General features: G+C 45.0%; 2 protein-coding genes across 2 annotated transcripts; one reads left to right on the top strand and one right to left on the bottom strand.

Annotated features, from left to right (window-relative positions):
* The first annotated feature begins 16905 nt into the window (after positions 1-16905).
* Positions 16906-20857, top strand: LOC124665743. The gene is made up of 2 exons (XM_047203129.1): positions 16906-17026; positions 19691-20857. Exon 2 carries the CDS (start codon positions 19735-19737, stop codon positions 20596-20598), a length of 864 nt encoding a protein of 287 aa, XP_047059085.1. The 5' UTR covers positions 16906-17026; positions 19691-19734; the 3' UTR covers positions 20599-20857.
* LOC124663035 (putative respiratory burst oxidase homolog protein H) lies at positions 20543-25089 on the bottom strand. The gene is made up of 15 exons (XM_047200795.1): positions 24681-25089; positions 24019-24181; positions 23861-23909; positions 23626-23739; positions 23117-23539; positions 22649-23035; positions 22446-22541; positions 22218-22333; positions 22028-22130; positions 21829-21917; positions 21591-21741; positions 21354-21500; positions 21141-21269; positions 20990-21068; positions 20543-20905 (listed from the first exon to the last, which is right to left on the bottom strand). Exons 1-15 carry the CDS (start codon positions 25087-25089, stop codon positions 20796-20798), a joined length of 2565 nt encoding a protein of 854 aa, XP_047056751.1. The 3' UTR covers positions 20543-20795.
* Positions 25090-26557: the final 1468 nt, after the last annotated feature.

Raw genomic sequence — 26557 nt, 5'->3', positions numbered from 1 at the left:
GGACTCCCACTAGAGGTGGGAGTTCCACCACCCATATGGGGGGGGTGGCCGGCCCCCTAAGGGGGAGTCCACTTGGGACTCCTCCCCCACTAGGGTTGGCCGGCCATGGAGGTGGAGTCCCATGTGGACTCCACCTTCCTTGGTGGTTTCTTCCGGACTTTTCTAGAACCTTCCATAGAACCTTCCGCGACATTTTAATTCACATAAAATGACATCCTATATATGAATCTTATTCTCCGGACCATTCCGAACTCCTCGTGATGTCCGTGATCTCATCCGGGACTCCGAACAAATATTCGAACTCCATTCCATATTCAAGTACTACCATTTCAACATCCAACTTTAAGTGTTTCACCCTACGGTTCGTGAACTATGCGGACATGGTTGAGTACTCACTCCGACCAATAACCAATAGCGGGATCTGGAGATCCATAATGGCTCCCACATATTCAACGATGACTTTAGTGATCGAATGAACCATTCACATACAATACCAATTCCCTTTGTCACGCGATATTTTACTTGTCCGAGGTTTGATCTTCGGTATCACTCTATACCTTGTTCAACCTCGTCTCCGACAAGTACTCTTTACTCGTACCGTGGTATGTGGTCTCTTATGAACTTATTCATATGCTTGCAAGACATTAGACGACATTCCACCGAGAGGGCCCAGAGTATATCTATCCGTCATCGGGATGGACAAATCCCACCGTTGATCCATATGCCTCAACTCATACTTTCCGGATACTTAATCCCACCTTTATAACCACCCATTTACGCAGATGGCGTTTGGTGTAATCAAAGTACCTTTCCGGTATAAGTGATTTACATGATCTCATGGTCATAAGGACTAGGTAACTATGTATCGAAAGCTTATAGCAAATAACTTAATGACGAGATCTTATGCTACGCTTAAATGGGTGTGTCCATTACATCATTCATACAATGATATAACCTTGTTATTAATAACATCCAATGTTCATGATTATGAAACTAATCATCCATTAATCAACAAGCTAGTTAAGAGGCATACTAGGGACTCTTTGTTGTTTACATATCACACATGTATCAATGTTTCGGTTAATACAATTATAGCATGGTATATAAACATTTATCATAAACATAAAGATATATAATAACTACTTTTATTATTGCCTCTTGGGCATATCTCCAACAGTCTCCCACTTGCACTAGAGTCAATAATCTAGATTACATTGTAATGAACCTAACACCCATGGCATTCTGGTGTTGGTCATGCTTTGCCCTAGGGAGAGCTTTAGTCAACGGATCTGCTACATTCAGATCAGTGTGTACTTTGCAAATCTTTACTTCTCCATCTTCGATGTACTCGCGAATCGAGTGGTAACGCAGCTTGATATGCTTCAGCCTCTTGTGTGACCTTGGTTCTTGTGCATTGGCGATGGCACCCATGTTGTCACAGTATATGAATAGTGGGTCCAATGCACTAGGAACCACACCGAGCTCTACAATGAACCTCTTCATCCATACCGCTTCGATGAAGCCTCCGAAGCCGCTATGTACTCGATTCCGTTGAAGATTTCGCCACCGTGCACTCGCTTCGAGCTTGCCCAGCTTCTATGCAGCACCATTCAATATAAACACGTACCCGGACTGTGACTTAGAGTCATCAGGATCAGTGTTCCAACTTGCATCGGTGTAACTTGTTACAACGAGCTCTTGGTCACCTCCATAACAAAGAAACATATCCTTAGTTCTTTTCAAGTACTTCAGGATATTCTTGACCGCTGTCCAGTGTTCCATTCCTGGATCACTTTGATATCTGCTAGTCAAACTAACAACATGCGCTATATCCGGTCTTGTACATAGCATGGCATACATAATAGAGCCTACTGCCGAAGCATAGGGGATCTGACTCATCCTTTCTCTTTCTTCTGCCGTAGCCGGTCCTTGAGTCTTACTCAAGACCTTGCCCGGTAACATAGGTAAAAACCCTTTCTTACTTTCGTCCATTCTAAACTTCTTTAGAATCTTGTCCAGGTATGTACTCTGTGATAGCCCTATTAGGCGTCTTGATCTATCTCTATAAATCTTGATGCCTAATATATACGATGCTTCACCAAGGTCTTTCATTGAAAAACTCGTTATTCAAATAACCTTTTACACTGCTTAATAGTTCTATATCATTCTCAATCAGTAATATGTCATCTACATATAATATCAGGAATGCTACAGAGCTCCCACTCACTTTCTTGTAAATACAGGCCTCTCCATGGCATTGTATAAACCTGAAGTCTTTGATCACCTTATCAAAGCGTCGGTTCCAACTTCTCGATGCTTGCTTCAGTCCATAAATTGAACGCTGAAGTTTGCATACTTTGTCGACATTTTTAGGATCGACAAAACCTTTGGGTTGTACCATATACAACTCTTCCTCAATGTCTCCATTAAGGAACGCCGTTTTGACATCCATCTCGCCAAATCTCATAATCGAAAAATGCAGCTATTGCTAACAAAATCCTCACAGATTTTAGCTTCGCTACAGGTGAGAAAGTCTCATCGTAGTCAACACCTTGAATTTGTCGGAAACCCTTTGCGACAAGTCGAGCTTTATAGACAGATAATATTACCATCAACATCTGTTTTTCTCTTGAAGATCCATTTATTTTCGACAGCCTTGCGGCTATCAGGTAAGTCTACCAAAGTCCATACTTTGTTATCATACATGGATCCCATTTCGGATTTCATGGCTTCTTGCCATTTGTTGGAATCTGGGCTCATCATCGCTTCTTCATACGTCGCGAGGTACTCATCATTGTTATCCACAATCATGACATTTAGACAAGGATCATACCAATCGGGAGTGGCACATTCCCTTGTCGATCTGCGAGGTTCGATAGTTTCCTCGTTCGAAGTTTCATGATCATTATCATTAGCTTCCTCTCGTTGCCGGTGTAGGCGGTACGAGTACAACTTCCGGTACTGCGCTACTCCGATCAACGAGTATAGATTCATCAATCTCATCGAGTTCTACTTTTCTTCCAGATCACTTCTTTAGTGAGAAATTCTTTCTCAAGAAAGGTTCCGTTCTTAGCAACAAAGATTTTGCCTTCGGATCGTGATAGAAAGTATACCCTATAGTTTCCTTAGGGTATCCTATGAAGACGCATTTCTCCGCTTTGGGTTCTAGCTTGTCCGGTTGTAACTTTTTACATAGGCTTCGCAACCCCAAACTTTAAGGAACGACATGACTTAGGTTTCTTATTAAACCATAATTCATACGGTAGTCGTTTCTCACGGATTTTGATGGTGCTCTATTTAAAGTGAATGCGGCTGTCTCTAATGCATAACTCCAAAATGATAACGGCAAATCGGTAAGAGACATCATAGAACGAACCATATCTAAGAGAGTTCGATTACGACGTTCGGACACACCGTTTCGTTGTGGTGTTCCCGGCGGTGTCAATTGTGAAAGTATTCCGCATTTCTTTAAATGCATGCCAAACTCATAACTCAGATATTCACCTCCACGATCGGATCGTAGAAATTTAATCTTCTTGTTACGTTGATTTTCTACTTCACTTTGGAATTCCTTAAACTTCTCGAAAGTTTCGGATTTATGTTTCATGAAATAGATATACCCATATCTACTCGGATCATCCGTGAAGGTTAGAACATAACGATAACCACCGCGCGATGCTACGCTCATTGGTCCGCAAACATCGGTATGTATGATTTCCAATAAGTCAGTAGCTCGCTCCATCATACCAGAAAATGGAGTCTTAGTCATTTTTCCCATTAGACATGCTTCGCATCTATCAAGTGACTCAAAGTCAAGTGATTCAAGTAATCCATCGATATGGAGTTTCTTCATGCGCTTCACTCCAATATGACCAAGACGACAGTGCCACATATAAGTAGAATTATCATTCAATTTAATTTGCTTAGCATCAATGTTATGTATATGCGTATCACTACTATCGAGATCTAACAGAAATAAGCCATTCTTTTCAGGTGCTCGACCATAAAAGATATTATTCATAAAAATAGAACAACCATTATTCTCAGACTTGAATGAATAACCGTCTTGCATTAAACAAGATCCAGATATAATATTCATGCTCAACGCGGGTACAAAATAACAATTATTTAGGCTTAAAACTAATCCCGAAGGTAGATGTAGAGGAAGTGTGCCGACAGCGATCACATCGACTTTGGATCCATTTCCAACGCGCATCGTCACTTCATCTTTCAGTAGTCTTCGTTTATTCTTTAGTTCCTGTTTCGAGTTACAAATATGAGCAACCGAACCGAGTATCAAATACCCGGTACTAGAACGAGAACCAGTGAGATAAACATCTATAACATGTATATCGGATATACCTTCTTTCTTCTTCTTGACAAGGCCGCTCTTCGGATCCGCCAAATACTTGGAGCAATTACGCTTCCGAGTGTCCATTCTCCTTGCAGTAATAGCACTCAAGATCGGGCTTAGGGCCGTTCTTAGGTTTCATAGGAGGCGTGGCAGCTTTCTTGCCACCCTTCTTGAATTTTCCCTTAGACTTGCCCTCGTTTCTAGAAACTCGGTGGTCTTGTTGACCATCAACACTTGGTGCTCTTTCTTGATCTCAATCTCAGCAGCTTTTAGCATGCCAAAGAGTTCGAGTAACTCCTTGTTCATGTTCTGCATATTGTAGTTCATCACAAAGTTCTTGTAACTTGGTGGCGGTGATTGAAGGACACGATTAATCCCCAGTCTATTAGGAATCACTATTCCCAAGTCATCGAGTTTCTTCGCATGCCCGGTCATGGCGAGCATGTGCTCACTAATGGAGCTGCCTTCTTCCATCATACAGTCTGAAGAAATGTTTCGATGCTTCATAGCATTCCACGGCCGCATGAGTCTCAAAAATAGCTTTCAGCTCATTCATCAACTCACGAGGATCGTGGTGCTCAAAACGTTTTTGAAGATCGGATTCCGGATCGCACAGGATGGCACACCGAACTTGAGAGTACCGAGTTTTCCGAGTCTCGTAAACAGCTTTTACTTCATCGGTTTCAGTTCTGCGAGGAGGGTCACCTAGCGGTGCATCAAGCACATATTGCAGATTTCCGCGCGAGAGGAAGATCCTCACATGACGGAACCGATCGGTGAAGTTGCTACCGTTGCTCTTAAGCTTTTCTTTCTCTAGGAACTGGTCTAAAATTGATTGGGGACGCCATCTCTACAACATATATTTGCAATAGTTTAGACTAAGTTTATGACAAATTGAGTTCAAATTTTAATTCAACATAATTAAAAATCTAGGTGAACTCCCACTCAAAACAATATCCCTCGCATTGTCTTAGTGATCACACGAACCAAATCCACCACACCATAGTCCGATCATCACGAGACAAGGTGTAATTTCAATGGCGAACACTCAAAGTGTTCATCATTATCAATCATATGATTCATGCTCTACCTTTCGGTATCACGTGTTCCGAGACCATGTCCGTACATGCTAGGCTCAAGTCAAGGCCACCTTAGTATCCGCATGTGCAAAATGGCTTGCACCCGTTGTATGCACTTGTTGATTCTATCACACCCGATCATCACGAGATGCTTCGAAACGACAAGTCTTGGCAACGGTGCTACTAAGGATGAACACTTTATTATCTTGAGATTTTAGTGAGGGATCATCTTATAATGCTACCGTTGCGATCTAAGCAAAATAAGATGCATAAAAGGATTAACATCACATGCAGTTCATATGTGATATGATATGGCCCTTTTGTCTTTGCGCCTTTGATCTTCATCTCCAAAGCACGGACATGATCTCCATCATCTTCGGGCATGATCTCCATCATCGTCGGCGTAGCGTCAAGGTCAATGGCGCCGTCTTCATGATTGTTCTCCATGTAGCAACTATTACAACTACTTTGAAATACTACTCAACATGAAATATAAAGACAACCATAAGGCTCCTGCCAGTTGCCACAATACAATAATGATCATCTCATACATATTCATCATCACATTATGGCCATATCACATCACCAAACCCTGCAAAAACAAGTTAGACGTCTCTAATTTGGTTTGCATATTTTACGTGGTTTAGGGTTTTCGAGAGAGATCTAATCTACCTACGAACATGAACCACAACGTTGATACTAATGTTGTCAATAGAAGAGTAAATTGAATCTTTACTATAGTAGGAGAGACGAGACACCCGCAAAGCCTCTTATGCAATACAAGTTGCATGTCGAACGAGGAACATGTCTCATGAACGCGGTCATGTAAAGTTAGTCCGAGCCGCTTCATCCCACTATGCCATAAAGATGCAAAGTACTCAACTAAAGATAACAAGAGCATCAACGCCCACAAAACCATTGTGTTCTACTCGTGCAACCATCTATGCATAGACACGGCTCGGATACCACTGTAGGATAACGTTGCATAGAAAACAAAAATTTTCCTACCGCGAACACGCAATCCAAGCCAAGATGCAATCTAGAAGACGGTAGCAACGAGGGGGTATCGAGTCTCACCCTTGAAGAGATTCCAAAGCCTACAAGATGAGACTCTTGTTGCTGCGGTAGACGTTCACTTGCCGCTTGCAAAAGCGCGTAGAAGATCTTGATCACGATCGGTTCCGGCGCCACGAACGGGCGAGCACCTCCGTACTCGGTCACACGTTCGGTTGTTGATGAAGACGACGTCCACCTCCCGTTCCGGCGGGCAGCGGAAGTAGTAGCTCCTCTTGAATCCGACGAGCATGACGGCGTGGTGTCGGTGGCGGTGGAGAACTCCGGCGGAGCTTCGCTAAAGCTATGCGGGAGATATGGAGGAGAGGGGGCGGCTAGGGTTTGGGAGGGGTGGCCGGCCACTTCAATGGGGCGGCCAGGTTGTGGTCTTGGGGTGGCCGGCCCCCTCCCCTATGCCCCTCATTATATAGGTGGAACCCCAAGTGTTGGTATCCAAGTCTTCGAATAAGACCCGGACCAAAAACCTTCCATATAGAGGGGAAACCTAGCCAAGCTAGGACTCCCACTAGAGGTGGGAGTTCCACCTCCCATATGGGGGGGTGGCCGGCCCCTAAGGGGAGTCCACTTGGGACTCCTCCCCCACTAGGGTTGGTCGGCCATGGAGGTGGAGTCCCATGTGGACTCCACCTTCCTGGTGGTTTCTTCCGGACTTTTCTAGAACCTTCTAGAACCTTCCATAGAACCTTCCGCGACATTTTAATTCACATAAAATGACATCCTATATATGAATCTTATTCTCCGGACCATTCGGAACTCCTCGTGATGTCCGTGATCTCATCCGGGACTCCGAACAAATATTCGAACTCCATTCCATATTCAAGTACTACCATTTCAACATCCAACTTTAAGTGTGTCACCCTACGGTTCGTGAACTATGCGGATATGGTTGAGTACTCACTCCGACCAATAACCAATAGCGGGATCTGGAGATCCATAATGGCTCCCACATATTCAATGATGACTTTAGTGATCGAATGAACCATTAACATACAATACCAATTCCCTTTGTCACGCGATATTTTACTTGTCCGAGGTTTGATCTTCGGTATCACTCTATACCTTGTTCAACCTCGTCTCCTGACAAGTACTCTTTACTCATACCGTGGTATGTGGTCTCTTATGAACTTATTCATATGCTTGCAAGACATTAGATGACATTCCACCGAGAGGGCCCGGAGTATATCTATCCGTCATCGGGATGGACAAATCCCATCGTTGATCCATATGCCTCAACTCATACTTTCCGGATACTTAATCCCACCTTTATAACCACCCATTTACGCAGTGGCGTTTGGTGTAATCAAAGTACCTTTCCGGTATAAGTGATTTACATGATCTCATGGTCATAAGGACTAGGTAACTATGTATCGAAAGCTTATAGCAAATAACTTAATGACGAGATCTTATGCTACGCTTAAATGGGTGTGTCCATTACATCATTCATACAATGATATAACCTTGTTATTAATAACATCCAATGTTCATGATTATGAAACTAATCATCCATTAATCAACAAGCTAGTTAAGAGGCATACTAGGGACTCTTTGTTGTTTACATATCACACATGTATCAATGTTTCGGTTAATACAATTATAGCATGGTATATAAACATTTATCATAAACATAAAGATATATAATAACTACTTTTATTATTGCCTCTTGGGCATATCTCCAACATGAGCCTCTCTGGAGCTAACTCTGCTCCACCTGGCCCTTCCCACCGCTCCAAGGGAAAGGAAGTCGTGATGGAGCTGGGCACAGAGAAGGAGAAGAAGGTGCTAGTGTGGAACATGGCAAAGACCCCGGGATTTGCCCGCGTCAGGTTTCTGGCGGTGGGCGTCTTCCTGTCGATGCTGGCCGTCAGTTCAAAGACACTGCTAGACAGCATGAAGAGGATCTGGAAAATCCGTGGCCACCTCGACACCAACCAACTCCGGGACAGAAGGTTTGTTCTCGAATTTTCTGAGCAAGGGGATTTTAATCATTTCATTAGGAATGGTCCTTGGATATTCAGAGGTGATGCAGTCCTAGTTGAGGAACTAAATGAAGGAGAGGACCCTGATTCTTTTGTCTTTTCTACCATCCCAATTTGGGTTCAATTCCAGAAAATCCCCTTTTACCTCCTCTCACAACAACTAGCCAAAGACCTTGGGAAGGAGTTAGGTGATCTTATATCTTTTGATAAGGATTCTAGAGGAGATTTATGTGATAAAATTCTTAGAGCCAGAGTTCGCATTCCTATTGAGCAAGCAGTGCAGAGATGGATCACTTTTAGGAATGAGTTCACTAATGAAGATGTTATTGTGTGGATCGCATACGAAAGGCTACCCAATTTCTGTCTTTTTGTGGTATGATCGGACATCTAGCTACTGAGTGCAGGTTACCTGAAAAGGAGAAAACGCTGAGGTATGATGAGGGCATGGGAGTGCCGCCAACCCATCCAGAGGATGATCGCCGCTGGTTTCTGCCAGAATTCACAGGGCAGACTCGCCAGCTGCACTCCCTCCCTTGGCGTAACCCTCACCAGCAGGACCATGGCCCATGGCACACACACCAAGGCCATGTTATGCACCCAACCAGGTCATCGCCTCAGCACCAACTCGCCATCATCTCTCAGGTTGCCAATGAGGTTGGTAAACTCTCCGTGCAAGAACATTCGGTCATCGACAACAAGGGCGCGAAGAAGGCAACCACGACTCTTCCTCCCTCGACTACATCACCATCCTCCAAGCCTCTGCATCAAGAGGGCCTCCACAAGGCCATCGTCATCGAGGGCAAGGGAGCGACGCCAACAACACGACCAACTTCGCCTCCACCCCGGGCCTGCGATCATACGCAGCAGGAAATCCCCAGGAACGACAACGACATCAGTGGCAAGGGGGCTGCGACCACAACACCGCCCCCGCTGCCTCCTCCTGCGATCATGCTGGAACTCGCCACAACTGTGGCCGAAAAGGCTGATATGAAGAGAAGGCCCTCACGCTGGAAGAGGGCCCTGAAGGAAGGTGCAGCTGAGAACAAGCTTGCGTTGACAACTCAGGGAGCAGCCCTGGGGGCTCCACGCACAAGGCCAGAGCTCGAGGAGGAAGACACTGACCTGCAGCCAATGAGTAAGAAGATAATCTTCCAGGTTCCTTCATTGGAGCAGTGTCTGGGAGCGGAGAACCTGAAGAAGCTGATCGAGGAGGAGCACGGGGCCAAGGCTGGAGAGACGAAGGCGTACAACGGAGGAGGAGAGACTGGTAGCTCCTCCTTCGATGTAATCCTGAACGATCCCCAGGATAAGCAACCAGACTTGAAGAAGAAAGCAGAGAACATGAACCAGAAACAAGATGGAGGAGAGGATGAAACAGAAGATGAGGCCACCAGCACTCCAAAGGCTGGTCAACTGACGGGCACGAAGGAGCGTGCCCGTCAGAAGCAATGAAAATTGTAGCTTGGAACTGCCGGGGCCTTGGGCAGCCCCAGACAGTTTAGGATCTCGAGCGTTTGCTACGCGCTCATGGCCCTAAACTGCTCTTCCTCTCTGAAACTCGTCAAAATAAAAGTGCAGTTGAGAACCTACGCTGGAGATTAGGCCTCAAACACTCTGTCTCATTCGCTGAGGATGGGAAAGGTGGAGGAGTAGCTTTGTTCTGGGATGAGTCTTTAGATGTAGATTTGTTCAAAATAAATAGCAGAGTGATTGATGTAATGATCTATGATCAAGAAAAAAACATGAAATGGAGATGTACCTTTGTGTATGGTGAGCCTCGCAAACACCAGAGATATTTGATGTGGGACTTGTTGAAAAAAATGAAACCAATGGTTGAAGGACCTTGGCTCATGCTAGGAGACTTCAACGAGACGATGTGGCAAGATGAGCACTTCTCAAAGAGGAAGAGAAGTGAAAAACAAATGGCTGACTTCAGAGATGTGCTCTCCTTCTGTAACTTGTTCGATCTAGGTTTCTCAGGGCTCCCCTGGACCTATGATAACAAGCAAAAAGGTGAGGAACGTCAAGGTCAGGCTGGATAGGGCTGTTGCTTGCCCGGACTGGACCAACCTCTACCCGGACTACCATGTCCAACACTTGGTAAGCTCTAGATCTGATCACAGTCCAATTCTTTTAAGCTTTGATCAAGAAAATGTTGTGTCCTCTGTCCCTCGTTGTGTCAGGTATGAAGTACACTGGGAAAGAGAGAGTTCTCTGCATGAGGAGATTCAAACTGCGTGGGAATTACAACCAAAAGCGTCAAACCTGGGGGATATTGCACACAAGCTCAGTACTCTCATGGGAAGCTTACAGTCATGGAGCAAAAAAACTGTCGGCTACATCCCAAGAAAAATAGGAAAATTAAGGAAAGATTTAGAGAAGGCCAGGAAAAGGAAAGATGATCAAAGTAGTAACAGAACAAAAGATATTGAAGCAGAACTAGATGAACTTCTTCATAGAGAAGAGATTTTCTGGAAACAAAGATCCCGTATATCTTGGCTAAAAGAAGGAGATAGAAATACAAATTACTTTCACAGGAAGGCCACATGGAGAGCAAAGAAGAACTACATCAGAAAACTGAAAAGAAGAGATGGCACAGTCACTCAAAACCAGGATGAGATGGGTGCGTTAGCTTCAGAATTCTTTCAGAATTTGTTCACATCTGATAATAATGTACAACCAAACCTAGTCCTGGAGGCAATGTCACAGCAAGTCACAGACCAGATGAACAACATCCTGTGCGAAGATATGACTGAAGCTGAGATTACCAAAGCACTTTTCCAAATTGGTGCCCACAAAGCCCCGGGACCTGACGGATTTCCTGCCCAGTTCTTCCACAAAAACTGGGATACTCTTAAAAAGGAGATCATTGAAGCTGTACAGATTTGCTTCAAGACTGCAGTTATGCCAGAGGGGGTCAACAACTCAACTATTGTTCTTATACCCAAGTCAAAAAACCCCATTGAACTTAAGGATTTCAGGCCAATCAGCCTTTGCAACGTGATCTACAAGGTAATTGCAAAGTGCATTGTCAACAGACTTCGCCCCATGCTGCAAGATATTATTAGCCCTGAACAAAGCGCCTTCATCCAAGGTAGACAGATTACTGATAACGCCTTAGTTGCGTTTGAATGCATACACACCATTCAACACGCAAAGGACAAGAAGGGCTCCTTTTGTGCTTACAAGTTGGACATGTCTAAAGCCTATGACCGGGTTGACTGGAATTTCCTTGAAGAGGCCCTTAATAGAGTTGGGTTTGATAAAAGATGGATTTCCTGGGTTATGGCCTGTGTTAAATCCGTGAGATACTCAGTCAGACTCAATGGTTCACTCATGCAACCCTTCTCTCCAACTAGAGGCCTACGACAAGGAGATCCCCTTTCTCCGTTCCTTTTCTTGTTTGTGGCCGAAGGGCTCTCAAATCTTTTCCAAAAAGAAATCAGATCAAAAAGAATTGAAGAACTGAAAATTGTTCGCAATGCCCCAGGCATATCTCACCTCCTCTTTGCGGATGATTGTCTTGTCTTCTTCAAGGCTTCAGTTGAACAAGCTATCAAAATCAGAGAAACCCTCAACTCGTATGAAAAAGGAACAGGGCAACTTCTCAGTCCAGACAAATGCTCGATCCTCTTAGGAAATAAATGTTCTGTGGACGTAGGCAAAGAGATTGCTACAATCCTAGAGATATCATCTGTGAGCTTTGAAGAAAAGTATCTTGGGCTACCGGTGCCAGAAGGCCGGATGAAGAATGGTAAGTTTGAACCCATAAAGGACATGTATAGGAAAAAGCTATCGGATTGGGCAGAGAAATATGCCTCGAGTGCGGCGAAAGAAGTTCTCATTAAAGCGGTTGCCCAAGCTATCCCAATGTACGCCATGAGCGTATTCAAATTCTCTGCAAGCCTATGTGAAGATCTCATGAAGATGACTAGAAAATTTTGGTGGGGTGAAGAGGATGATAAGAAGCACATCCATTGGACAAGCTGGGACAAGATGACTCAAAGGAAATCGAGAGGAGACATGGGTTTCCGGGATCTAGCCTGTTTCAACCAAGCTCTGCTCGCCAAACAAGCTTGGAGACTCATGGACCAACCAAATAGCTTGTGTGCTAAGCTCCTGAAAGCAAAATATTTCCCCAATGGTAAACCGACGAGACACCGCCTTCATTAAAAATGCATCCCCGTGTTGGCAAGGAATTATGCACGACATTGAACTTGTCAAAAAAGGTGTGGTCTGGCGAATTATCAACGGTAAAAATATTCGAATATGGAGAGACAACTGGATTCCAAGAGGAAACCTGAAAGCTTCTGGCAATCCAACCGGCTCGCGTGTCAGATGGGTTGCTGATCTTATTGACCAGGATGCATGTGATTGGAAAATTCCTCTAATTAGATCCATCTTCCATGATCATGATGTTGATGAAATACTGAAAATCCGCATTCCAAACATATCCGGGGAAGACTTTGTGGCATGGCACCCCGACAAAACTGGTAAATTCTCGGTAAAGAGCGCCTATAATCTGGCTCTTGACCTCAAGTCCAAGAATAACGATATTGGATCTAGTTCACAACCCAATGGGGACAGAAAAATCTGGGAACTGATCTAGAAACGAAGGTACCTCCAAAAATTAGGATTTTTGGGTGGAAATTAGCTTCTAAAGGACTTGCAGTTCAGGAAAAAAGATGCAAAAGAATTAAAGACACGACTGAAACATGTACTATTTGTGGCACCGAGGCTGAAACGGAGTACCATGCTGTCATGACCTGCCCAAAAGCTAGAGCTCTTCGCCAGGCTATGCGTAAAAAATGGCAGCTCCCAACTGAAGAAGATTTGAGAGAATCAGGTTCAGAATGGGCCCTTAATATCTTGGCAAATCAAGATGAGAATATGAGAAGCAAGATGTTGTTCATCTGGTGGCGTGCATGTCATCTTCGCAACAATTCCATTTTCGGTGATGGTAAAGCAAAGATCAGCGACTCTGCTAGTTTCATTGAAAATTATTTTGACACTACTATGCAAATCAGTACAGGTCTACAGAACCAGACCTTAAAGGCAAGACCGAAATAGAGAAACAAGCTCCCATGGTGGATGCAACAAAGGGTAACAACACTCAGTCCCTGTGGAGTAAACCTCTACCAGGATGGGTAAAACTTAATACTGACGCATCGTTCATCAAAGAGGATGGAACAAGACACCTGGGGAGCCATTATCGGAGATGATAGAGGGAGAACAATCTGCTCCGCTTGGAGCCCAATTCATAGGTGCAACAATGCGAGAGGAAGCTGAAGCTATTGCTGTTCCGGAAGGGTTGCGCTGGCTGCCGGTGTGAATTACCCAACAATACTAGAGAGTGACTGCAAGAATGTCATTGATGGCTTGTTACATTAGAATAACGACAGGTCTCAGATCCAAGTATAGTAATCACTGAAGCCAATCAGGTGGCTTCCTCCTTCACTATACTGGAAGTCAGGAAGGTTCCTAGAAGTGCTAACAAAGCAGCGCATTTGTTGGCGGCTTTCAGCCGTAGAGTAAACCTAGGTGGTGTTGCGTACGACTCGACTCCTGAGTGTGTTCGGGATCAAGTCTTGAGTGATTGTAACCATGACGATATTGTTTAATTAATACAAACACCCTTTCAAAAAAAACTGATTTGTATCTTACTGGCGCCACCAGAGCTACTCCCGCCACAACGCTGTTGCCCCACCCTCTTGTGTTTTGGTAAGAGTTTGATGATCTCTTCAGAAAGGTCATCTTTCTCCTGGAGAAAAGAACATTTCATATTTTTTCACTCAAAAAGCATGCTAGGAGGTGGGAGCTGCAGTTATTGACTTAATATACTGGTTTGGTTTACCTGTGTAGGGTCATCATCTGAGTGTTTTTTCTGGCGAAGTGGCTTTGAAACTTCTAGGTGGTTTCTCCTTTCTCCCCTCATGCAAGGCTGCTTCACTACAGAAAACTCTGAGAAAGAATTGGATAAACAATCTAGCTGGTACTTAGGAATAGTAGCTGGCTCTGATCTTATCAACACAACTTCATGTAGAATTTCATCTCTGTCTGTGTATAAGGTAGAATTCAACCATATGGTCACAATAGGCAGTAGGTAGTATGGATATCCCAGATAAGAAGTCAATACCATCCTTGTGCCATTCATCAGCTTATCAATAACTATTGACTTCTCCATTGATTAAGGTTCCTCCATGCGTTCTATTTTACTTCCAAAGAGAAGCCTAAGCAAAATAATTTTCAGTTGAGAAGTACCGCATTCAGTGTAATAGAATAAATCTTTATTTAACATTTGTAATATTTTGTTCCTCTGTTCCGGTTTTACTGTTGTTAGATTGATAAGACAATTAACAATAAAATGTTTAGGGGATTCTGAGCTATTTGTGCATGTGGGCATGTATGCAAAGTCATAACTGCAGCAATGCCATGTAAAATTATCCATATTGAGTTTTCTTTGAAATGATTCCTTTCTTTAAGATCATATGTGTTACTCTAGCAACTGAGAATGTAGATTACAGTCAGCAGATTTCTTTACCATTCTACCTAACTATAATCTAATTTAGCCAAGCACACACGTTGACTTAGATGGTTTCGTTTCAAAGAAAGTTCATGATCATCTTCTTTTGCCTGTTTCATGCACTTCGAACCATTGGGTTCTAGGAATCTAAAAGAATCCAGTATTATTTGAACTTCATCATATGAAATTTTCTCCAACTGTTTTAGCTTTGCGCAATTAGCCCCCCTCGAGAATTTGTCGCATCATGCTTCTGTAATTCACTTAGGATATTCATTACCTTCTGCCCTGTATCTTTAGGCTCGTTGTCAGTCACTATATATGGACCCAGAGGATTCCAGCAGACTGTGAAAAGTAGAAGAAAACACAAGTTTCAGTGGAAAGGGTTCTTCCTTTTGTGGTTTTGATAAGGTTGTACCGGAAATAGTTTCAGAAGTAGAGGTGGCATGGCAACTGTAAATTTTTTATGTTTTTCTTTTGCGACAAAAATGGTATGTGTCTAATTTCAGTATAGATTTTCTGTATACAATGGTGGATAGCTCAGTGCTTCCCGCGGTTGATTAGTTATTATAATAGTAATCTAAACAAGTGGAAACTTACACCCGAGCATCATATTCACACATTACAAGCTGGTAATGTACCTTTTCTTATTGGGTCCCAATTGTAATGTTTAGTTTCATGGATCCTTCTATTGATTAACTTATGAAACAATTTAATGTTAGACTGGTCTACAATGGTGAAGAACTAAAGATACATAAGGCACCAACATGGTCACAGCTTGGATCTCTTGAATGTAACCGAATGATAATGATAGGTGCTTTCAGTAAAATAAGTTGTACGCAACACAGATATAAATACTTTTATGGACTGTTTAAATGTTAATAATCTTGATGTCGATGTACAATCAAAATACATCACAAAGGCTAGAGTTATCATGGCAATCAAATATTAGAGTACCAATAAGTTTTAATTGTTTGGCTAAACCAAACTGGAATCAAGCTTCTCTCCCTTATGGTTGTGCCAAATAATTACTTTTCTATTATTTAAGATGGTATGTATTATAGGAAGTCAACGTTGAGGTCTATATTTTTGGTTTCCTCAACAAATATTTATAGATATGTAACTGAATGAACTCAGATGATATATTTCCAGGACCAGATATTGGAAATTCCTCTCAAGGAGCACATGAGGTATTTTTACTGTGTGGGGATAGCAAAGGAACACGCGTTGCACTTGATGGCTGAGGGGGCTGGAAGCAGCAAAATAAACATGTTGTAAACAAACTCATGTTGCACTTGGTGCATTTGGTATCTAAGGTTTTATAATGAAAAATAGAGTGTGGTTCATTATTGAGCTTTGGAAATGAGATACTATGATCAGTTCTAACTTTTAACACTTGTGATGTCCACTTGAAATATAAAACCCAGCAAGAACATGCTTATCGATGCAAAAAGGTGGATTTTCAAGCGCATTATGTTCACATGTGGATGTGAAACAAAATTTGAAGACTTAACTAGTTTTCTCTAAACATGCAGCCGCCTTCCTTGTTCCTGAGTTCGTTCGTTCGTCCTACACTCCTAATGGGCCGTCTGTTTATGGGCCGATCCGCCGTGCTGACGCCAGAGGAGCTGTGGACGGCGAGCTGGAGACGCCAACGAGTAATAAAACAGAACCCCCTAAAAAAAAGAAAGATAGAAAAAAACTGAAAGCTCGACCAGACGGCGGCTGGGCGGCTGGGCACGAAGAAACCCTAGGGCAGAGCACGACCAGCTGGCGAACGGCGAGGTCGGCAGCTGACGGGGCGGCGGCGGCGCCAGCAAGGGCGCGCGGGCGCGGCACTTCTCCGGCCGTCAGGGCTCCAGCAAGGCCGGCTGGTCCCATCGCCACAACCCGACTCCTCGTGGGTTCAGCCCTCCGGCTCCACCCCGCCTCACCCAGTCGCGGGCGTACCGGCAGCACCTCCGATCCGTGCGAGCACAGGCCCTCGCCGTCGCAGAGGCACCGCTACAGCGGCTAAGCCCTGGTAAAGTGGCGCCTACATTTCTGCTTTAGCACTTAGATCTAAGCTTTTATCACAGTCACCACGTCGTGTGTTCGATGAAATGCTGCCTCGTTAGATTCGGCAAACTGAAATGTCTGATTCAATTATGCGGAAGGGCCACTGTAGTTATGATCTGGACTCAGGATGCGCTAGGGAGAAAGGGGGTGTTAGGGTGCAGCCATTATAACGCAGGAGAAAGGGAACGCAATGTTTGCATGTCAAGAATACTGAATGGAGAGTGAAATTATCTGATTCTGTTTCTATTACGAACTTGTGTTTACTGGGTGCTACTGCTATGTTTTGTATCATTGAAGCATGTTTTTTCTTCTGTGTATCAAAGACAAGACAGTACAACTTGCAGCCTGCAACCAAGATGAACTAGTGGGGGTGAGCAGGGGCGGCCGCCCCGGATCCACTGCTGCGGTGGAGACACCCATCCTTTGGCGTTTCTGCGCGGCGGAGCCAGTGGGGCGACCTTGAGGAGCTCGGTTCGTCGTCTGTTCCCGTCCAGCTGAAGCGCTATGTAACCTAGGCCTGCTTGGGCTAATGTTCTTGGCAAAAAAACGATCCACCTAAGGCCCAATCTCCCCTAGAAGTTAAAAAATTCCCATCCAACTCGTCCGGTCGATGCCGCATGCCGCACAGCTCCCGCATGCACGCCGCACAGCTCCGCTTCGCCGCCGGCGCGCTTTGAGCAGCCCCTCTTCCGTGCCACATCTTGCTCAACTAGTCAGCTCCGCTGCCCCCGCCTCCCTGGACTAGTGGATTCGAAGCCTGCCTGCTGCTCTCGTGAATTGTGAACTGTCCCCTTTCTGATTGTGAATTGTGATGTCTACTTGTCTAATGTGTAGTTTATCTCTCAACACTCAATTTGATTTCAATTACAATACTGCTAGCACAGATACAACTTAGAGGTATGATACTATCAAAATATAGGACTATTATTGTACTTGTGCCAAGATTTAGACTTAATTTTGTCACATGTTGTAGATATCTTCTGGAATATTGAGATCATATATGGTAGCACCGTGGCATCTTATTGGGCAACCCAACTACCCAAGTGCTAGGAGTCGTGTCATTAGTTTCTTAGTCATTTTAATGTTTTTTCATGTTATTGGTGGTTGTACTTCATGAATTATGAAAACTGAATCTTGGTGGATCATTTCTTTTGTTGAATATAATTGCTTTTGTGCCTAAAAAAATTTAAACTTACATGTTCGCCCTGGCTCATCTCAATTCCTTGCTCCGCCACTGCGTGTGGGGATACCAGGGACAGAGGAAAGATACTTGGGCCTTCAGTAGACATTCATAGTGCATGCTAGAGTACTAAGTCTATACCATATGATGCTATTTAGAGAATATGTTGACTGATTTGGGATTGTCAGTGTGTGAGTTATGATATGGCCCATGTATGTGCATTGTATAGCCACATGAGGAATAGAGGAGTAAGTGAGAATTCCAGAAAATTTCCCAATACCACATGGTGTCAGAGCACAAAGTGGAGGCAGTTTTAGTTCCTCGTGGTGGCCGCCTGTGAATCAGCGCGTGCAGCGGAGCTCCTAGTGTACAGGGGCAGAAGTGCAGGCAGAGAGAAGCTCAGACAGAGGCAGCAACCCTAGACAGGGGCCTTGCAAATGGCTCCATGCGTGAGTTGCCTCGACAGTGGTCAGTCCTGGCCGCTACCGACGGCAGCGGTGCTTGGTCCTGGTGGTCATGGTGTGGAAGTGTTTAGGTGATGCATTTCTCGCACGCAGGTAGAAGCCAACGGACAAGAGGAGTATAGCGTGGATGTTAAATTCCTTGTCTCCGAAAATTGCTGTGACTGTTAAGACAATCTCAAGTTGCGGCTGAGGTATGGAAAACTTTGTCGAAGCTGTAGTCCAGGGAGGGAATGTGACATTGATGGTTGTGACAGAGGAGAGACTCAGTGATCTGAGACATGGGGAACACTCCGTGCTGGAGTATGTTGCTAGAGTTGTGGTCTGATCTAGATCATTATGACCCTCATGCATTGCCTCATGCAAGTTCCAAAGATGCAAAGACCACATGTAACTAGCCGAGGATCATGCATCAAAAAGAAACAAGGAGGAAACAAATGAGACATCAGTTTGATCTCAAATCATTAAATTGTATTTTTTTCTTCATCACATGCTGCATATTTTCATTTATTTGCATATATTTGTCGCATCATGTAATCGGTGGTTCTTGGCCATGTTATGTACTTGCATATAGCCATGTGAGGAATAGTGAAGCGAGAATTCCAGAAAATTCCCCGATACCATGGAATAAAGTTTGTAATTCTTCTTCCCTTAGGAACTTTAAGAACCATACAGCTTTTCAAGGGGTTGTACTGAAGCCTACAATCCCAAATTCCCTTTTCGAACAGAAATACATATGCTATATGTCTTTCACTAATACACACCAAGGATGTATAGAGACCTGAATACATATTGTCGACGACACCAGTATGGCAGTATGTAACCTGTCTGATGTACCAGTGCTTCCTCGGTGTTTGCCAATGCCTTTTATGTAGCTGTGACGTGCTCAGTTTTTGGTTACTTGTGCTGCGAACTTTCACTTGAACTTCTTAATGCTTGCTTATGATGACTTACTTTGTGGATGTTTCCTATTTCCCTTGTGATCCAGGCTGTTTTGAGCTAAATCTAAGGACAACTGGTGCAATTCAGGCCATGGAGGAAGTTCAAGACATGCAAGAGTCAGAGACTGCATCTGTTGTCAAAGTACCTAGAGAGCCTGCCATCATTATCAATGGTGTCCCAGAATTGCCTCCTGATTGCCCGTCTGGTTCACAACCTGCAGTAAGAGATGCCCCAGGATCTCAAGTCGATCCTCGCTTTGGTGAATGGCTAGAAGGGCGGAAAGTGAGAAAGCTCTTTGGAGATAAGTATTATGTGGGGAAAGTTGTCAAGTATGAAAGTCAAAGCAATTGGTACAATGTTGTCTATGAAGATGGAGACCAGGAAGATCTTGAGTGGGCCGAACTGGAGGAGATCCTACTACCATTGGACATAACCATTCCACTCAAAACACTTGTTATGGACAAATGCAAACGTCAGAGTGCAGTTCCTGACTACAAACCTAAGGTGGGCAGGCCCAAAAAAGTTTATGCTATGTTAGAAGGCGCAAGGAATGAAACATCAGGTACGGTTCCATTACCCCAAGGAACTAGTGTTGCGAGCAATCAGACCATGGTTGTAGCAGTGAATGACCAAAAGTCAAACAACGTACTAGGGTTGCTTCAGATGTCTGCATCAAATGATGTCACGAGTGCATCAGCATCAACAGGAGAAAATGCTCAAGTATGCCTGAAGTCTAGTGATCAACCTAGAAAGAGGGGCAGGCCTCGAAAGGATAGAACTATCTCAAGTGATATTCAACCTAAAAAAAGAGGCAGGCCTCCAAAAAAGAGCAGTATGCCTGGAGATCCTCGGAATAGTGTTCATAAGCGAAATGCACAGACAATTAGACAAGAAAAACTGAAGAGAGAAAACATGCGCGTGCAAGGAGCAACACCTGGAGCTCAATTATTCTAAGAATCAATCTCATTGTTCCAATGTAGATGTCTCTAAATATTCCAGCCTATGTATGCTGGTGACACTAGCTTTCGATGTATTTGTACAACCCAGCGTACAACAAAACTTGTAAAACTATATTTACTCTGCGAATGGTATCATGTTTCTTTTCCTATACAAGTATATCTGCAACTGTTTAAAAAAATTCTGGTAGGGTCTTAGAAGTTCTCCTTGTGGAAATGGAACCGAGTTGTGGTTGACTGGCTGAATTCTTTTGAAAGATCCTTGAGTTGTTTTGTGAGTGTTGGAGACCCACAATAGAACACACCTGTACATTCATGTACATGTTAACTTTGCACAGTGAAGTTTAAATCTGTCATGATAAGGTGTTTATTCAATATAGCTTGCTCACCTATGCGCGAATTCTTGTGGGCATTGGCCAAATCAGCAAATACTTTTCTCCAGTTAGGTCTTGCAAAATGTGTCCGAATCTACAAAAGACGTGTCAGATAAGGATGCAAGAACATATGGGATCAGATGAGAAGGCAGAGCTGAACAAATACCTTGCTTCCAGAGACGATATCAACACCATTTTTGGCATGCTGGAGTGACTGAACCATGGCAATCAACGCTGACCTGGCATCGCCTTCTTCATACACACTGGTGAGGTAATTGTGCATCTCTATGACATTCTGCAATTGCGATATTTTTAGCTCACTGTTTATGTCACTGAACATCTTGTATGGAAGATGAAAGGAAGGGAGTGAGATAAGTACGCTGTGGTCGCTGTCAGCAACTTCATTCATGACTCCTTTGAACCAGTCAAATGATCCTTGCTCTCTTGTAACCCAGTAGAAGTAAGCTCTCCCTGGCCCATTGTTTTTGAAGCTGCCTATCTCAGAACCGTGTACGCTTTCCACCTCCTGTTTCATCAATTCATTTGACAGTTACGTACTCTGCTTTAGCTATATGTACACAACGGTGAGAAATTCTTTGCAATCAAAGACATTTACATCGTTAGTCTTTATATTGTTCAAGAGATCTTTGAGTATGCTGATGAAAGGAGTGGCGCCGATCCCAAGACCAACAAGCAAAAGAATGTCATATTTCTTGTAATTTTGTGCAGGCGCACCATAAGGGCCATCAATATAGACCTTAGGAAACCTGAAAGAGGCGCAGAAATAATGATATGTTAGTAAAAGTTTGTACTCAAAATTAACTGAATTTTGTTTGTTATATATATGACCTCACCTAGTGTCCTCTATCTGAGAGTCTGCGATAACCGTAGTTTCAAGTCTTGAAAGGGTAGCCTTCTTAGAAGTAACTTGTGCCTCGCAACACTACAGATATGAAATATAATTCTTCATTTTGGGGTAATCCACATTAATTGCTCTCATATAATTATTCAATCACGAATAGGCTTATTGCTTCTTGTATTGCATGAACTGACCTTTCCGAATAAGTCCCTGAGTTCAGATGTCCAGTCACCTAGTGTGCGGATATGCACGCTCAGGTAGTCATCTCCAGGTGCAGAAGTGATGGAGAACGGATGCCTGTGAGATCATAATCAAACTAACTGTAAGCAAGAACCTCGGATAAATTTGTCTTGGTTCATATGTGCAGCCAGCATGAAGTGATACCATTCGAAAGGCGAGACATCAGGGCATTTGACAAACAGGTACATCCCACTCTTGTACTTGAAACCTGGTGGCTTCTTCATGTGAAGAGAGAGCACATTACCAGGGTAAATGGCAGCCTGCATAATACGTGACAACATTGATAAATAATAGCTGACAGTCAGAAAGAACTAAATCATGTTGTTTCCAAGAGAAGAAATGAACTAAATCATGTGAATTTCAGCAGCCTACCCTCAGAACGGTCACGCCAAAATTGTTCTCGCGAACTTTTCTGATAATTCTCTCGCAGGCATAGAAGAGGACAGGGACTACCAGGTACATCCATGTCTGAGCAAACAAGTCAAATCATCACCATCTTATATTTCTACCCACAACATTAACAAATTTACAGGAAAGGAAAGTGCATGTATGCAAGTAAGGCGTGTGAGGATTACCGTCTTCTTGTACCACTCCCTGGTGAGGAATATGAAGTAGGAATGCACCACCAGGAGGATATACGCGACCAACAGCAGGTGGTGTGCGTACCAGAAGGCGTTGAAGCCAGCTAGGTGATGCAGTGGCGACGGGAGCTTCACGACGCTCCGCCTGAAGGAGTGCATCGCCAGTGTGAAGGCGAAGGACATGATGATGATCATCAGGATGCCGGTGATCCCCGGGGTGCTCTGGAGAAGGTCAAGGTACGTCGGCTGCTTCCAGTTAAAGTTCGACCCCAGCAGGGCCATGAACTTGTCATTCGGGTAGGAGATCAGCCTTGGGAAGTCGCAGGTGACGTGCGCGAGCGTGTGGAGTGTCGTCCCGATCGCGATGGAGGCCGCGAGGACCTGACATTGTGATCACAATTCAGATGAAGCTACTGCTAGGGTATTCAGCTGAATGAGTTGAGCCGAGCCGTGTGTAGGTACCTTGTGGAAGTTGATGTTGTCGTCGAAGGGAATGACATGGCTGAGAGCAGTGGACCTGAGTGTGGTTAGCGTGTTGCGGCATACAGGGAGGAGGATGAGCGCCATGTTAAGCTTCAGTGTCTCGGCAGCGCCCTTGGCGATGCAGACACAGTTGCCCATGACCTGGAACGAGGCCCGGTGCTTGTACTGCTCAAACTTGTAGATGAAGAGGGCAAGGTTGGCGGCCAGCCACAGTGTCACCAACCATATCCGCTTCCAGTTCTCGTGGATGAAGTCCATGGTCTTGGTGAGGTGCCGCTTCAGCGGGCTCCGGTACCGCAGCGGGATCATCGTCCTCGCGAGGTTCGACGTCGTCCGCTTCAGCTTCACCTCTGGCGCCTGCGCGCTCACCATCCCTCGGAGCAGAGTCTCCAGCTGCCAAATCTGCATTCAAAATTTGAAAACTCTTAAGCAAATCCATGCCCATTGCAGCGCTTGGTCAGAAGGAGATACAAGTTCTTTTACAGTACCTCGATGTAGCCACGGTCGTCGGGGTCGAGCTCCTCCATGATCAGCGACGAGTAGGTCGCTGCGTGGCTCTTCAGCTTGGCCAGCTTGTTTGCCGACGCGCTCAACACAATAACCTATCGTCGGGTAAAAATATGGTACCCAAATCAGCTTCATTTATTTTTATTTTGGAGGCCTAGCTAAAAGAACAGGTTGGTTATTTCCCATGCTTGGGAATACAGATAGCGAATTCCCCACCTCCTTGACCTCATCTTCCGTGAGCATCCCATCGCCGTTCTTGTCGCACCTGTTGGTGTCAGACAGACATAGGATAAATTTCATCAGTTGCTGGTAATCTAGGTGATTGATCAACTCCAACTTTGGTGTGGTAAACTGAACTGGACCTAGCAGCTTACATGTCAAAGAAGATGTGGAGCCGCGAGTCGAAGTTCTGGTCGGTCATCTCCTCCCAGAACTCCTTGAGCTGCTCCTTGTTGACGCCGGCCTCCGCCTCGATCTTCCTCCGCCGCGACAGCGTCACGAACAGCTCGCCGGCGAACTCCTTGGAGTCACCCATGCCTTGTATCCAGAAGCATGTCCATTATTAGTCTTTTTTTTTTTGATTGATCAACGAAAGCATTACTACTTCTTTTGACCCGACATTGCATCATGGGCATTAATCATTAAGATCCAAATTAGCAGCTAGGAAGGATTGGGGGTGCTTCTACTGTACTTGATTTTGTGTTGTGACCGAGCAGGGACCATTTGGGACAGCAAGCGCCAATTTTAGGAGTTTCTTGTGGGCCAAACAGTGGATCTCAGTTAGGTAAGCCGGCCCTGCCAACCCTCTGGGCAGATGGGCACAGTTCGTGACTGTCGCAAATCATGAAAATGGTGGATACAGCAAAGATGATGCCCGCAGCATAACTACAGAAGATTCCCATACTCACAGATTTTCTAATTAGAAGTCAGTTGCCTGTGTCCGACAATTGATTGAGCATTCTGATGAACAACACCACTATGGAACATGATGAATCGGTCGGTTGTTGCTAGCTAGAGCCTAGAGCTAGGTACTCACCGATGCACTTGCCGAAGCTCTCCTTGGGGAGAAGTCCGCCCTTGTTCATCTCGTCGAAGCGGCGCTCGACGGCCTTCCAGCCGTCCTTGCCGCCGGAGGTCTTGTCGAGGAAGCGCAGGCCTTTGAGCCCCACCTGCGCGCTGGACTGCATCCGCGTCATCCGGCCGAGGCCGCCCGGCCGGATGCCGATGCCGGCCGCCACCCCGTCCGGCACCTTCATCGACACCCGCGACGCGAACTGCCGCACCCCGGACGCCAGCCGCGACGGCTGCTTCATCCACCCCGGCGGCCGAGGCAGCCCCATCCCCTGCGCCCTGGCGCCGCCGCCGCCGCCTCCGCTGTCGACGGTGATCCCATCCAGCGGCACCGGCCGATCCGCGGCGTGCCCGCCACCACCCGGCGACGCCATCCGTTCGTTGAACTAGCCGACTAACTCCAAAAGACTGCCTCGGAAAGCGCAATGCCGCTCGCCGGCGGCTCGCCGGAAGCTGGCGGTGGGACCCGCCTGCGAGGCTGGGAAGGTGTGGTGGACGTGCTGGCCTACTACTGCTACGGATTCGTGGAGAGAGAGAGGGGGAGGGGACAGATATGGCGGGTAACATGCGTGGATGTCCCAGTTATAGCCGTTGCGACGCCACGGCGCTACTCCTTGAAACATCGTGGACGAACTCTCAGCCGTCGGATGCACCATCTGCGGCTCACGTGCGTTTGCCATAGGACAGGAGCCGCTTTGGTCGTCGAAATGATATATCGTGCCGTCGGAGCATCTCGCGAGTTTATCGTTCGTTCCAAATCGGCATGGCTCGCGGTGGCAGGTGGGTGGCTGCTGGCCGTCGGATGACGAACGGACGGGTGCTGGTGGCAGGCGTTAGGTGTGGCGACGTGGTGGCGTCTTCCGTTTTTCGCATCGGCGGTGGTGCTCCGGTTGGTGTGCGTGTCTCGTGTCGTGCGATGGTCTTTGCCGCTACACCGGAAGAACTCGGAGCGTGCAGATCAAAAGCTGGGCGGATCGCTGACTTGATTCGGTTTAGTATGTATCTCTGTTTTTATTGACTGAAAAGATATTCTCAAAATCTGTTTTTTTTTCTTTTGTGATTTCTGCTTAATTTCTAAAAAGAAATTGGAAAAATTCCACAGTGATAGAGAACAAAAATGTACTCCCTCCGATCAAATTAATTGACTTCACTTTATCTAGATACGGATATATCTACTCGACAAACACGTCTAGACAAATTAGAATCAATTAATTTGGATTCGAGGGAGTAATAAAAATTACAAATAGATCTATAGACGACCAAGAGATAACATAGAGCCGAAGTAACGCAGCCATCATCGCCCCTCCGTCACTAGAGGCGAGGAAAAATTATCGTAGTAGAGCTTATTGTGGTAGACAAATGAGAAGTTGCCGTGGTAAGCACTCAAAGGACCAACACACCAAGCAACAACCATGGCCAAAGATGAAAACCTTATATCAAAAGAGAAACTGACTAGAGCACTGGATACATAGCTCCACGCTTCTTCCGCCGACGCTAGACGCAACACTGAGCAAAAATATGATGGAGATGACCCTTATTCTGACTTTAAGATGTAGCAGCTCCCGCTTCACCATCTTAAAAGACACTGCAAAAAACTAAACAAAGTACGAAGCCTTTCCACTAGCGAGAGATTGTAGTCCGCCGTCGCTAAAACCTCAAGGACAACAAAATCAGAACAAACAGAGGACGCCGTGGGTGCAAGGAACAGAACCCTACATTAGTTTTACAATCAACCCCCACTCCCTCTCTCTCTCTCTCTCTTGGAGCCGCACGTCTGCTTAACTTCTTGAAGAATAGTGAAGTTTGGACTTACATTAACGGAGCACTTAGGAACATGACTAA

Source organism: Lolium rigidum, chromosome 6 (assembly GCF_022539505.1).
Source record: "Lolium rigidum isolate FL_2022 chromosome 6, APGP_CSIRO_Lrig_0.1, whole genome shotgun sequence".
Lineage (NCBI taxonomy): Eukaryota > Viridiplantae > Streptophyta > Magnoliopsida > Poales > Poaceae > Lolium > Lolium rigidum.
Note: the sequence above shows the minus strand (reverse complement) of the source record. Positions and strands in the feature narration are given on the sequence as shown.

Coding starts and splice junctions, on each gene's coding strand:
- LOC124665743 (XM_047203129.1), top strand. CDS start 19,735: ATGGAGGAAGTTCAAGACATGCAAGAGTCAGAGACTGCATCTGTTGTC.
- LOC124663035 (XM_047200795.1), bottom strand. CDS start 25,089: ATGGCGTCGCCGGGTGGTGGCGGGCACGCCGCGGATCGGCCGGTGCCG. Junction 23,910..24,018: donor CTCCACATCTTCTTTGACAT/GTAAGCTGCTAG, acceptor TGACACCAACAG/GTGCGACAAGAACGGCGATG. Junction 21,742..21,828: donor TCTCAGATAGAGGACACTAG/GTGAGGTCATAT, acceptor CGCCTCTTTCAG/GTTTCCTAAGGTCTATATTG.